The sequence below is a fragment of the Notechis scutatus genome, chromosome Z (assembly GCF_049901735.1).
Source record: "Notechis scutatus isolate UNSWTSFEM ecotype Mainland chromosome Z, rNotScu1.2, whole genome shotgun sequence".
NCBI lineage: Eukaryota > Metazoa > Chordata > Lepidosauria > Squamata > Elapidae > Notechis > Notechis scutatus.
Window position 1 is genome coordinate 84813970 of NC_142025.1, and position 15545 is coordinate 84829514.

The 15545-nt window shown below is 36.2% G+C and overlaps 1 protein-coding gene across 7 annotated transcripts in view; it reads right to left on the minus strand.

Annotated features, from left to right (window-relative positions):
• The window catches only part of TANC2 (tetratricopeptide repeat, ankyrin repeat and coiled-coil containing 2), a 370844-nt gene that overhangs the window by 13040 nt on the left and 342259 nt on the right, over positions 1–15545 (minus strand). For 6 of the 7 annotated variants that reach the window (XM_087947477.1, XM_087947475.1, XM_087947473.1 and 3 more), the window contains 4 exons: positions 12589–12680; positions 8551–8697; positions 6931–7031; positions 1825–4314 (listed from right to left, as the gene is read on the minus strand). In XM_087947477.1, the coding sequence (XP_087803603.1) occupies positions 2373–4314; positions 6931–7031; positions 8551–8697; positions 12589–12680 (2282 nt within the window). In that variant the 3' untranslated portion in view covers positions 1825–2372. Of the gene's footprint in view, positions 1–1824; positions 4315–6930; positions 7032–8550; positions 8698–12588; positions 12681–15545 lie in introns of those variants that run through there. The other variant, XM_087947472.1, reaches the window with a different exon arrangement.

The window sequence follows — 15545 nt, forward strand, 5'->3', positions numbered from 1 at the left end:
ACACTATTGTTGGTTTCAATCGGTTAAATAAAAACTGAAGAATGCCCCCAGCTCTTTGAAAAAAAGTATTAGCAAACATTTGAGATTCTTTGACACCAGCATGCCATAGCATGAATCAGCAATTTTCTGTTTAGCAAGCAAATTTTGTACTGTGACCAATTCAGGAGGGAAAAATTATGTGCAAAAAGTTAGAAAGAAAGTCAAAGTTCAGGTAATCCTGGATTTACAACCACAATTGATCCCAACATTTCTACTGCTAGGCAAGACAGTTATTGAGTTTTGCTCCATTTTACAATCTTTCTTGCCACGGTTATGAAGTAAAGTCATTACAGTTGGTTACACTAGTTCAACTGTTAAGTGAAGCTGACTTCCTCATTGACTTTGCTTGTCAGAAAGTTGCAAAAGGGGATCACATGATCCAAGAACACTGCAACCATCATAAATACTTGCCAGTTGCCAAGTGTCCAATTTTGATCACATGATCATGGGGATGCTGCCATAGTAATGTGAAAAAGTCACATTTCTCAGTGCCATTGTAACTTTGGTCACTAAATGAATGTAAGTCAAGGACTACCTGTAACTCTTGGAAATACTACATTTCACTCAGAGAAATATGGCAACTTATAATAAGGATATAAGAAATGACTAGAGAAAATAGTGATTAATAGTTGTTACATTGATCTCTTTGCCTTTCTGAGCTCTTTTAGGAGACAGGAAAAAACATATTTTATCATACCCTTCAATTCATATGAAGGAACTCCTGAATACAGCATTAAAAAACAAAACAAAATCATATCATAAAGCACGGTTGAAGGTGTTCTGTATTTTAAAACCTTAGGATAGTTTTGACAAAAATAATGAAGAAAAATGAAAGGGTCAGAATGCTAGCTATTCACTTCTATGTAACTGTGGTATGAAGAAAAACATTTTTTTAAAGAAAATATGATTTTTAGAAGATAAGACCAATTTATCCTCTGAATGATCAAAAGGCAAAATATTATTTCTTTTTTGGCCTGTTCTATGTTTCTGCCCTGAAGATACTATTGATGGTTTCTTGGTTCACATATGAATTCATAGAATATTCTCCATCAATTGATTTCCTGGCACCTTCCGAACTCCAGCTTTTGTGAGCTAATTTAAACTGGAAATAGTATGGTCTGAGAATATTTGCATAAAGTGTTTGCTACATTACTATTTTCTCCCTTGAGATTATTGATTCCATTATCTTGCAGGAATTATTAATCACTCGGCCTTTTTCATTTGGATTGGAAAAGCAGTCAAACTTCTAACCAAAACATATAACTCAACAACAAATTACTCCAAAATATTCTAAATTATATTATGCCAAAACTAGGAAAAAAAGGGTACATTTGTTCTAAGTGTTTCACTTCAAAAGTATGGTCCAGGAAAAATGCCCATCTGTAGTCCAGGGAAATTAAAACTACCATTCAGTCAGTTCCTCCTTATGATTTAAAGCGAGTTTTCTAATTTTAGATACCCAGATAGTGCTCTAGGAAACATCAGTTATGATCAAAGATCATGTGAAGTATCTGGAGAGCCAATGATTTAAAGCATTTAATTCTTTTTTTAAATGAATTTTACTGATTATCAATGTCTACAATGTGGTTTGTTCCAAAAGGAAGACAAGTGCACTACAAAATGGACTGGATATCTAAGATACAGAATGAAATTAGCACTGACTGTTGGGCTGAAGTGGACAAAACTTTAATTTCTCCCTAAATATTTATTCAATGCCTTGGAAAAAAGTAACAATTTTTTTTTAAGGTAGTACCAACAGAAGAGTAAGAGAAGATGCTAAGAATATTTTTTTTTTTTAAAAGTGCAACCCTATCAGAAAGCAGACTGGGTTTTATGCATAGCTCTTTGTTAATATTAAAAACACAGATCCTCCCCCCAATTCTCAAGATTAATAGCTCTTTGGACATAATGACCTACATCAACTGAAAAGTGTAATTTCCCAGAAAAAATAAAGGTCAGTACACAAAAAAGGGTCAGACTGTATTTAAATCAATTCAAATTTGAAATTAAAACTTTTCTTCAAAGAGCTGGTTACTTCCTTGAGTGTGTATAGAATTTGACTCAGCCCCCATACTGTACATTTAAATAACTAATTGGCAGCTGAAAATTGTATGGTGCTGGCTTTCTCTGAGGTCAGCTGTGTACAGAAGAGAATTTGGAACATGTCTTGGACTGCCTCATTATCATACAGAAAACACAGGATATCCCCTGGGTGGTAGTCTGCTAGTGAATAAAAATCTTAGAAAGGAAGAAAAACAGCAATGTAAGGTGTGAATTCAGCCAGGAAAAATGTGCTAAAAAATAAAAGGCTCTTACTCCAAGACACATCCATTTTAAACATTAGACTCCACAAATGGTCTCTTTGGTTTGATTGGGGATGTCTGCCCTTGCCTGGAGTCTCTGGAAAGTTGCCTATATATGTTGTCCTGATATGCCTGTGCAACAGGCAGTGTCCTGGCCACCTTAACATCAGGATATGAAGAAGTTTGGCTAACTCTTTCTAGAAGATCTCCTCTAGAGCCATTGGCCAAAATCCCGTGTGGACTGTAATAGTCATCCTCCAACAAGTGGCCATTCTGTGCATTGTTAGTTTTATTATAAAAGGCAAGGCTGCTGACTGAAGAAGGTGGGCTGAATGTTTCTGGCTGTGGAAGATTTCCAGGAGATGTTGGGCTTATAACGGTATCCACTGAAGATATAGCCCAGGTTCTGCTTTGTTGGTGTAGGTGAGGATACTGCTGAGTCCGGGCTGTTTTATCTATGATTCCCATGAAAGGTGTGGTCCTGGAGCGAGCAGGTTCACTGGGATAACCACCTTGGGTTGGAGATACTGGGGAAAGCTCATCACATGATCTGTCATACGCTGGCTTAAGCGGAATCTCCATCTGCTGAACAGAAGCAGAAGGGCGGAATGGGGGAGTCAAATTGGGAGTAGAGGAAATGCTACTGCTAGAAGGGGAAAATCTGAGACCAACACTTTGAGAATGAAGCAGAGGTCTTGGAGTTGGTGGATGAGGCTTTATTTCATTGGAATTTACTGTAATAGGTCTTCGTATCAAATGGGAAATGTCTGGAGAACCAAGCTGACTAGACGGTAGAGAGGAACGTTCCAAATCAAGCTTTGTATGACAGACTGGATAGTAGGAAGCAGATTGGCTCCGCCCAATCTGTGGGGTTTGACTATATCTCATCCCACCACGATAAGCAGAGGAAGGTCTTTGTGGAAGATCCTCTTTAGTCAGCCCTCCATGCTGACAGATTGCCCCTGCACTCAGACTGGCTTGAACATGCTGTACAGGTCGTCCATCTCCTACTATTCCCCCAATAGAGGTCTGATACACCAACCGATTTTGGCCTCCAGCCATTTCTGCTAGTGAAGACTGAAACTTGTTGGCCACAGAATGGGATACTTGGCCATAAGTTCCTGTTGGGATTACAGTACTACAATGGCCAGCTGAACTTGGTTGGTTGCTTCTGACAATCTGTGCCTTGGCAGGTTGCAACCTAAGTCCTTGCTGTGGAACTGCAACAGGTAGTGGAAGCATCTGGAAAGATCTCTGTGTCATTTTAGAAAGTGGAGACTTAGGCCGATTAGGAAGTTGAGTGATGTTGGATTCTTGCTGGTATCGTACTGGTGAACTGGACTGAGCTCTGTAGACACTCACACTATCTGCAGGAGGGCTGGCTCGATACTGAGGGCCTCTACGAAGGGGCGAAGGAGGTGGGCTTTGATAATCTTTCCCTTGGCTACCAATTGGTGGCGGACTAAAACGGTAAGAGGAGGGCTGGTGAGCAGGAGATGTGTGTGGTGGACTAGGCCTATAATGAGAATTTTGGTGCGTTGGAGAAAGTGCTGGTGAGGTGGGTTGATATCCTTGCCTTGTTGGTGATCCTACAGAATTATTTGATCTGAAGTCAAATACCTGATGTGAACCAAGTGGTGAATTAGAGATGTAGGCAGAGTCCCGGTGGGCAGGGGAAGATGGTGGGCTTTGGATAATGGGCAATGTTGGGCTAGGTCGTGACTCAGTCTGCAAGCCAACAGATATGTTTTCTACATCTTGCTCAAGATATTCTTCTTCCAAAATATCTTGCACTGCATACAACTCTTCTTGCTGTGTTTCTGATTCAGATACTGCAAGGGGTTGTTGTAGTAGTTGCACCTGTGTCTGTCTGCACTCTTCTTCTACCCGCAGAAGGAGCCGCTGGATTTCACGGTTGTTCGGACAAAGTTTGATGGCCTCATTCAAATCCTCCAGTGCTGCTGAAAACTGCCTGTTTTATCCAAAAAGTGACAAAATGAAAAGAAAATAAAAGAGTAAAATTTACTCTTGATAACAATGGCTTAATTTGGTATGCATAAAGTTGTAGCTAGTTGTGAGGAGGATGATTTCCAAATCTTATGAACAAGATTATTCAGCCTTGTGTGTTTCTTCTATTTATCCAGATGAAGAAACAGACAGTATTTCCAAGATTGCATTCTTGGAGATGAGGGAACAAAGACAATATATTGGGATATTTCAGATCTGCAGAGCTCTGTTTCTCCACTATTTTAGGTCTGAGCATATGCCAGTTCAAGGCTCCAGACAAAAAGCACACTCGGACCTGCATTCAGCCAGTAGATTCTGTCCTGAATGTTGCTGTCTTGGAAATGAAGAGAACAAGGATAGGAGAGTGTCTGACAAAAAACAATCCCTCACAAGCCTTTGCCTACCCTATGAGGAACAGAAGGGTGGGAAGTTTCAAGGGATATGGGTTGTCATTTACAGGGACACTGGTAGATTTTGAACCAAATAGTAATCTAGTTGTATGTTTCTGATTGATAGAGATTTATCCATCTCTACACTTTTCATGCATTTTGCTTTCTTGTTCAGTTTTTAAAACACTCAAATGTGTTTTAAAAGTATAAAAACTATTGAACACTTAAAGTTTGACCTATACTGATTGTTGATGCTGGGAGGCAAGACAAGATTTTTTTTTTTTTAATGGTGGACCCCAAGAATCTGAATGAGGGGAAGTCCTAGCAATTAATTATGTTAACTGTTTGAACAACCTATTGCCAACTCTGGGGGGAAGAGGGGGGAAATCAGCATGTGGGAAATTGTAACACTAACTTGCACTTTAACTCAATTAGTAGTGTTCTGATTGTGGAATGATGTTTAATTACAACTAGGAGAGGCCCAGAGAACAGTATATAGCAGCCCAATGGGTGTTCTTGAGTAAAGGGGTTAAACCGTGGGATTTTCAGCTCAATCTCACAGAAAGCACACTCTTACTCAATAAGCTGATCAAATAGGAAGCAGTTTCTGAAAGGTAAAGCTCTCTGGCAATTTCATTATTCTGAAATGCGATCCCACATTAACCACGTGAACTAGGCCGTGCACACATACAAACACAGAATACTGTGCAAAAGTTTTAGGCAGTTGTGCAAAAATGCTGTAAATTAAGAATACTTTCAGAAATAAAAGTGTTACTAGTTTATTTTTTATCAATTAACAAAATGGAAAGTAAATGAACAGAAGAGAAATCCAAAGCAAATCAGTATTTGGGTGGCCACCCTTTCCTTTCAAACCAGCATCAATTCTTATACTTGTACAAAGTCAGGGATTTTGTACAACTAGAATAAGGAGTATTATACCAATTATACCATTAGCAGGTACTAATGATCATCAATTTCATATATAGGTTGAAACACAGTCATTAATTGAAACAGATCAGCTGTGTAGGAGGCTTAAAACTGGGTGAGGAACAGACAAATTCTGCTACTAAAGTGAGGAAGTCAGTTTCATGTCACAGCTGAGCACAAGAACAAGACAAAAGGTAGTTATACTACATTAGCAAGGCCTCTCCCAGGCAAAGATTTCAAAGCAGACTGGGATTTCAAGATATGCTGTTCAAGCTCTTTTGAAGAAACACAAAGAAATGGGCAATGTCAAGGATCACAGATGCAGTGGTCGGCTAAGGAAACTTCATGCAGCAGATGACAAACACATCATGTTCACTTCCTTTTGACATCAGAAGATGTCCAGCAGTGCCATCAACACAGAACTGGCTGAAAACAGACCCAAGTACACCCATCTATTTCTATATTTTGATGAGTCAAAATGTGAAGGATTTGGCTTAGCAGGAGGCAGTTTGTTTGGTGAAGGGCTGGAAAGCATACAGTAATGAGTGTCTGCAGACAACAGTGCAGCATGCATAGTGGAGGCTCCTTGGAAGTTTGGGGCTGCATTTCTGCAAATGGAGTTGAAGATTTGGTCAGGATGAATGGTATCCTCAGTGCTGAGAAATACACACAGATACTTATTGTGTTATATAACATGTGTGTGATTGGCTCCAAATTTATTCTGCAGCAGGACAACAGCTGCAGATTTAATTTGGATTTCTCATCTGTTCATTTACTTTCCATTTTGTTAATTGATAAAAATAAACAATTAACATTTCTATTTCTGAAAGCATTCTTAATTTACAGCATTTTTGTACAACTGCCTAACACTTTTGCACAGTACTCTGTGTGTATATGTGTACATCTTGACCCAACTGCTTTCAACTTTCTTACATAACAGATAGCCTTATGCTTAGAGCAAATTATTAATTAATCCACAAACTAATCCTTCTTGCTGATCCATGTTATTATGATGTGAATAAAGGTAATACTAGCAGAATGTTCTATAAGGATGTTATGGCAAAGCTTAAAGAGCTGCTATAGCTGAAACTATGGAAGATGCTCAGCTTAATGACCGGCTATAACAGCATCTGAATCTGTTAATTTCGGATTATAATTATAGTCTTCCTCAAATATATTCTTGCTATTTGTTCTTTGTGTGGATGAGGACATTTTTAGGAGTGTATGACACCCAAACCTTCGTTTCTCTCTGGCTCTCCTCTCACCTGCTGCTGCGTTTGGCCCTTGCTCTTGCATAGTAAGCTTCATAAGATTTCGGTTTCAGCTCCAGTGCTTTAGTAGCAAATTCCTCCGCCATTCCAAAATCCTGCCATTACAATAGGTGCGTAGATAAGTCATTGAAAAAACACACAGAGAATTTGGGAAGAAAAAATAAATAAAATTGATAGATTGTTGTAAGCGGACTGAGTATTTTCCAACATTAACAAAATATCAGACAGCTGGTATCGAGAGATCCAACTTTTTTAGATGTTATCTGTTCCTAACATGGGACTGTAAATGTCAAATCTGTTCTTTGAGCATACATCCAGTCCATGTATCATCATTTATTCCACCCTAGAAATAGTAAAATCTACTTCAAGATTTTTTTTCTATTTGTAACTTTCTTAGGGCTTTAATACTAATAACTTGAAATAATTTATGACTCCATACTGACCATTGACATGAACAAGTTGTGGAACTTATAATATATAGGTTATAGGAGTGTGTGTGTGAGTGTGTGTGTGTGTGTGTGTGTGTGTGTCTATCTATAAAAATAACCTAATTTTATTTTCCCCATATTCTTAGGGTTGGCTCATTTGAACTGTCTTGAGTGTTGAAGAAATTAGGTGAGGGGAACATACAGATATATTATATAATCTGGACATAACCAACAATTCCTAATAATTATCTTTATGATTATGTGAAGGATTCTAACTAGATACAGAAGTACACACATGAAAGTTCTCTAGGTAGTTGTTCCATACTTGTGTGGCCAGTAGTATATAGAAGGAGAGGCATGGCAAAATGGGCAGCATGGACAAGCTTATGTTGTATAACGCTACCATTCAAACAATATCACTAAAACTTTTAAGTGACATTTCTCAAAATTCCAAGAGTAGGGATAAATTCCAAATTCCAAGAGTAGGGATAGAAATAGATATATTTGATTTTATCTGAACTTTTTGTTACACTATCATTAAAATAAAAGAGTTTTTCAACTTAGCTAGAATTCAAGTGTGCAAGGCTGCAACTGTAAAATCTCTTGTTATTTTAAAATTTGTTTAAAATCTAACCTATTGTTATACATCTCAATCTCTAAATCATTATTATATAATTTCTCACATAAAAAGTTCTCCCTTTTCTCTCTCACCGCCGTATTCTACTATATGCACACAAACACACATTTTATGTTGTTTTAAACATGAATGGCTTTTGAATAGCATAAAGACTGTCATATGTAAGGAGAGTGTAACCTATGCATCTTGAGTCACTGTTCTAAGAGAAAGCAAGAGCTTTAGAAGGAAAAGACAATATTTTATATCTACCAGCATCCTTCAATTTGCATACGAACAAATATTTTTTTAAAAAATGAAAGGAAGCTGTTTTCATAAACTTATGAATTTTTAATTGTTTAATTGTTAATAAATCCTAAACTATTGCTTGGCTGTTTCAGAATTAGAAAACGCCAGTGCTCTGTGAAGGACAACCAAGTTATAAAAAGGTGGAGGTTTTAAGGCCATTCTAGGAATATAGGTAAGAGTCTGGTTAGGAAATGATTAGGAACAGGAAAGGAAGCTGGGAAAGGATCACATTCAGGAATAAGCTGCAAGAAGGAGGGCACTTACATTCATTTTCCTTCGACAGCGTGATAAGTTGAGAAGGAGGGACACCTTCAGTTCCCGGAAAGTTTTTAGGTCTTCTCCAAACCCTTCTCGGGGGAACTTCTTCAAAGCATACTGATACCGTTGGGCAGCTTCTTTCACTTTTCCTTTCTAATAAAATGTCAAACAGTAAATGAACCATTCAGTTTTTTTTTAATCTGACAGTGGTTAAGAGTTATAGATCAAGAAACTGAATGTGCTTGTAAAGGTTCTAGAAATAAACAAGGAATATCAGTTATTCTCCTTAGAGAATAAATTTTATCAATTTGGTGATCGTTAATAGAAGCTCTGTTCTTACAAACAATTCAGATTCTTTTTCTGTATACCTTTATATTTCTTGCTGTTATTGGAGAATCAATTTGCTAAGATATACTTTTTGTGGAACGATTAAACAGTGTACATATTAAGAAAGTATTATGTAAGGAAAGTGAGGAAGAATAAGCAATAACTCCCAATAATTTTCATTATTCAGCACATACTTCACTCTAACCTAACAGACATGTAAAATGACCTAATAATCTCTTCTAGCCTATGGTTTAAGATGCACTGGATGTTCTCTTGTTATACAGTTTTCAATTATGAAGTTTTTATTTGTTTTTCACAAAAAGGTGAATTAATTAGTAGACAAATGGAATAGCAGAGAAAAAGCAACAACTACTATTTTGTGGAGATAATGGAATATTAGACACTTACCATGAAGAATATTTTTGGTTTGATACACTACATCTTCATAGTGGACTATGATTTCCCTGCAGTTCAGAAATGGTAAGATTCCTTACCCAAAATCTTTATCAAATCTCCTAATAAATCTTTATCAAGTTTCTCCTAATGAAACTTAATGAAAGTTCAATTCCAAAGCAAACTTTAAATACAAGAAAGGAGGCCAGGCTGATATAATAAAAGGACTAATGTATAACAACAATTAGTCCTTGTGTTATGACTGTTAGTTTAGCAACCGCTCGAAGTTATGACGGTGCTGAAAAAAGTGACTTACGATTTGTCCTTGCACTTATGACCACTGCAGCATCTCCACAGTTACGAGATTACGATTCAGCCAGCATGTAGTTACAACAATTGCAGCACCCCGGGGACATATGGTTCACGACCTTCCTAACCAACTTCTGGCAAGCAAACTCAATGGGGGAACCTGTATTTGCTTAATGACCACATGATTAACTTAATGATCATGGAAAAAAGGTCATAAAATCAGGTGTGATCATGTGATAATTAAGGACTGGATAATTTAGCAACACAAATTCCAGTCCTAAATTGAGGATTGCCTGTGGTGGTTAGGAAATCTCTTTGAATTATTTGTAGTACAATATGGAACAGTGAGTTAGCTAACATTACTTAAGTAAGTGGGATTGGATCTCTAAGAAAATGGAACATCAGACATGCTAATGAGAAATATTGGGACAGAAAGAAGGTAAACTAAATCCTTATGGGTTCTAGGGAAAACTTCAATAATGAGGAATTATTTTTTTAAACATAAAAATGATTAGGGAAATGCTATAGTAAAATAATAAGAAATATAGAAAAAGGTATGAATAAAGGCAGAGAATAAGATTTTTCCAAACTCTTTCCTGATGATTGATGGGAGGCAATCTAAATGCTTTATTTGGATGTTTTCTTTATAGCATTCTAGAACAGGATTGATAGCATCTTCTAAACTACGTTTCTTAAATGTTATTTTCTGGACCCTCTTCCAATTTTAAAAATTACAGAAGAGGAGCCCAAAAGAGCTTTTGTTTGTATGAGTTACATTTATCAATATTCACCATATTACAAATTAAAATTGATGCATTCAAGAAAATGTTTTATTCAATCACGTAAAAATAATATTAAATCCATTAGAAATTAACATAAGTACAATATTTTTCATGAAAAAAACCCTATATTTTTAACAAATGAAAAATAATATGTTGTAATATATAAGAGTTGTAAACTTTCTATGAGAATCTTATTTTCCCTGTACTCTCGTTTGTTTGTTTTACTGAGGTTCAGCAGTATATCATTTAACCATTTTTCCAATCACCTGAAGTGAAGGATTTTACCCACAGCTTCCAAATGGCTAAATAAACTGTGGGTGAAACTTTAATACCTTAGGTGACTGCAAAACCCTATAACAGTATGCTACAAGACTTCGTTTTTCTCCAAAAAACATAGTGAAAAGCAGAAAACTGTGGGGAAAAATAGTAATTAAAAAAGAATTTTCTGTTCTTTTCTATTTAAAGGCAAGTGTGTTAACCATTATTCTATTAGAGCATTCATTATAAAAGCAGTTTTAAAAAGAATTAGCGATCCTAAAATAAAATATGATAATAGATTTTATATTGTTCAAAATGGCTGGATGATTTTAGAGGACATTTACTGGCACTTATGGAGAAATGGCCTAAAAACAAAATAATTATAGAATGATTTTAATTTTCACAACTTTATTACAATAGGATAACAGCCTAAAGTCATTCATGCCACTTCAGTCTCACTCTTCTTAATGTAAATGATGGTTTATATTCTTCTCCTAAGAGCTTTAAATATGATTAAAGATTTAACCTGTGCTGGCAATAAAAGTTCAATGCTAATCAGATTTTCTTATAAGTAGTGTTTATCAACTAGCTTCAAATAATGATTACAATTAGAATCTGGTTTATAAGGCTATTTACTAAATTACAGATTTAAACAATATAATAAAGTATCTAATAAACACCATTTTTAAAAAGGAGCAATGGAAGCAAATTCATTAAGAATTCTATATTGAAAACATATTTGGTGTACTTTAGAAGCAAATTTATCCCATAAGGGACATTGTTCTCTAATCTGGAAGTCACAATTGAAAAGTATATCTTCCTTAATCCTCACCAGGAAGCATCTCATCATAAGGAGAAATCATAAGATGGCAGCAATAAAGTCTGCAGAAATGGAGCAACATTCTTAGGCAATTGCAAGGATGTAATCATTGAGACAGTCCAGTCTAACAGAGTTTAAAGGACAAAATCAGAAACTTCATCATAAAAACAAATTGGGAATGAGTCAGACTAAAATCTAATTCATACAATATGGTCTCTTTTGCAAGTGCAAATAAGATTCTCACAGTGGCATTCCAGGCTAACTGAGGTTTCTACAAGCAGGTCCACACAGTGTACGTACAATAATGCAGCCTGAAAATTATAAAAGGATGAATTATTATAGCACTGATTTTTCCCCAAGGAAAAAAATACAAGAAAATTTTAGCCATAGTTGTTTAAATTATGTTTATGGTGTGTGAGAAGGAAAAGTGATAAATTAAAATTAGTAGACAGATTTTCACAGTGTAATCTTTATGTTTTAATTATGGTTAGATATCAAGATTATCATGTCTATGCATAACCTCAACCTGAACTATATACAACTTGGATTGAATGTTATTTTTTCATACATAAAATATATGTTAATATTAACTTTCAGAATAAAGAATACTACCTAGTCCCAGAGAGCTATTTCAGGTATTTGAAAATTCTTTTGCTCAGATTGGGCAATTTATCACAAAGAAACAGCCATAGAAACCACGGACAATTAAAAGACCTTTTGGATTTTATTAAAGAATGTATTTTGTCCCAGTAATAACAGAAAATTGTATGGGTCATAAAATCTGCAAATGTAGTATTTAACTTAGTGTTGGACACATGTGGAAGAGGCCTTCATCCTGCAGAGGATAGACAATGGCTAAAATGATGATGATGAATGTTTAACTATATAAATGCTTTAAATACATACGTACATACATAAACTTATATATATTGCTCTAAATTTAGACTATGAATATATCTTTTCAGCTTTGTAACTAGGGAATTGTAGTTTATTTAACAGTTCAAAATCTTGTCATAACTGCCTATGTTATAAATTAAAATTTCAGAAAATTTCTGGTATATATTTTCAGTGCTCTATAAACAAAGATTGATAAATATTTCTTTTTTTAACACAAAAGCCGAATTATTAAATATAAAAACACAGTTTCCATCTTACCTTGTAAAACATGTCTCCCTCCTCCATCAACTTGCTCAACAGGATGACCATGATGTCTGGTTTGGAAGTGGCCATTGCCCATGTTGCTGGACCTGTAGTGTACAGGATGCATGATGGGTAAAAAACTCATACAATGCAAAAGGTGGCAGTGGAGGAAAGCTAAAATGGGAAAACATCCTGGGCAGATAATTTCTGATGGAGAGAACAACTTGTTACAGTCAATTTAAGAAGCAACTTTGTCCCAGCAAAGAAGTTGGCTTTGTAGATGTAAATGAATAAAATATATACTTTGTAGTATTATAATTAAATTAATTTTAGAACAGTCATAAATACTTGAGTAATTTCCAAAGAGAGAATATTCACTTAGTGGCATTACCAAGAAAACATTCTAGAAAAATGAATAAGAACAAGTCTAATATTAAATAGAATTAAAATTAAATATCTATATCATTATAGATAAATTAATTGATGTGCAATGCAAAATCTGATACAGATATATTTGATTTTTTTCTGTGTCAATATTGTGTCACCATGTGACAATCTAGGGGACTTCAATTATCCAGATATCAATTGGAAAACTAATTCTGCACCAAGTGAGAAATCAAATAAGTTCCTAACCAACTTAGCTGACAACTTTGTTGTCCAAAAGGTAGAGGATGGAACCAGAGGGACAGCCATACTGGACTTAATTCTTACAGAGATAGTGATAGAGGGAGTTGAAACTGCAGGAACCTTGGGTGAAAGTGACCATGTCATACCGATACTAGAATTCAACATAATGCAAACACAAGCAATAGAACACAATGACATCAGAGTCTTGGATTTTAAAAGAGCTGATTATAATAAACTCAGAGAGAATTTGGGAAAGATTCCATGGATGAAAATCCTAAAGGGGAAAACAACTCAAGAATCTTCAGAAACTCTGAAAAGTTCAATCATGGAAGCCCAGACCAGCACAATACCACTGAGAAAGAAAAACAAAAAATCCAAGAAGAAACCAGCATGGCTGCACAAAGATCTCTCTGGCAAATTGAAAGAAAAAAAGGACAAGTACAAAAAATGGAAAGAAGGACACACAACTAAGGCAGAATATCAGCAGATAGCCAGAATCTGCAAAGACAAAGTCAGGAAAGCAAAGGTTCAGAACGAACAAAGACTTGCAATAAAAGTCAAAGATAATAAAAAAAGTTTCTTCCAACATAGAAAAACATCAAGGAAACAGTCCACGAAAGAGAGAAGACGGCAAAGAAGTAACAGGCAACAGAGAGAAAGCAGAACTCATTCTTTGCATTGGTCTTCATGCAAAAAGAAACTATAGCTCAACCCACCAAAAATATAACTGTAAAAGACAGACCACAAATAAAAGTTAAAATAAGCAAAAAATAATAATAAGAGAACACCTGTCTGATCTTGATGAACACAAATCACCGGCGCCTGATGGACTACATCCCAGAGTTTTAAAGAAGCTGGCAGAGGTCATCTCAGAACCACTGCACCGTATCTTTCAAAAATCCTGGAGCACCGGGGAACTATCAGAGGACTGAAAAAGAGCTGATGTGGTTCCCATCTTCAAAAAAGGAAAAAAAAAACAGATCCAAGAAACTATAGACCAATCAACCTAACATCAATACCCGGGAAGATACCGGAAAAGATAATAAAAAAAGAGATCTGCCAACATCTAGAAACAAGTAAAGTAATAACTAGCAGTCAGCATGGGTTTGTTAAGAACAGATCATGCCAAACCAATCTTATTTCATTCTTCAACATAGTGACTAAATTAGTAGACCAGATTAGTAGTCCATAGACTGTGGACATAATATATTTAGATTTCAGCAAGGCATTCGACAAAGTTAACCACAACCTACTTCTTAGTTAGCTAGAAAAAAGTGGAATAGATAGCACCACCACTAGATGGACTCGCAACTGGCTGGCAAACCATACTCAACAGTAGTCCTTAATGGGTCTAAATCTACATGGAGGGAAGTAAGCAGTGGGGTCCCACAAGGTTCTGTCTTAGGCCCAGTACTCTTCAATATCTTCATTAATGACTTAGATGAGGGAATAGAAGGGGAACTTACCAAATTTGCAGATGATACTAAGCTGGCAGAAACAGCTAACACCCAAGAAGATAGGCTCAAGATCCAGATGGATCTTGACAGACCAGAATACTGGGACGTATCTAACAAAATGAAATTCAATGTAGAGAAAAGTAAAGTCCTACACTTAGGCAAGAAAAACCAAAAGTACACATATAGACTGGGTGAAACCGGGCTCAAAAGCAGTAACTGTGAGAGGGATCTTGGAGTCTTAGTGGACAACCAGCTAAATATGAGACAGCAGTGAGCTGCAGCAGCCAAAAAAGCTAATGCAATCCTAAGTTGCATTAACAGAGGGATACAATCAAGATCAAGTGAGGTACTAATACCACTCTATAAAGCCTTAGTAAGACAACACATAGAGTATTGCATCCAGTTTTGGTCACCACATTATAAAAAAGATGTTGAGACTCTAGAAAAAGTGCAGAGAAGAGCAACCAGGATGATTAGGGGACTGGAGACTAAGGCATATGAAGTACGGTTGCAGCAACAGGGCTTGGCTAGCCTGATGAAGAGAAGGACCAGTGGAGACATGATAGCAGTATTCCAATATTTGAGGGGAACAAATACATACATACATACATACATACATACATACATACATACATACACACACACACACACACACACACACACACACACACACACATACATATAAATACAGAGAGGAAGGGGTCAAGCTATTTTCTAAAGTGCCTGTAAGCCAGACAAGGAATAATGGATCGAAGCTGAACAAGGAGAGATTTAACCTGGAAATAAGGAGAAACTTTCTGACAGTGAGAACAATCGACCAATAGAACAGCTTGCCTTCAGAAGCTGTGGGAGTGCCATCACTTGAGACCTTCAAGAAGAGATTGGACT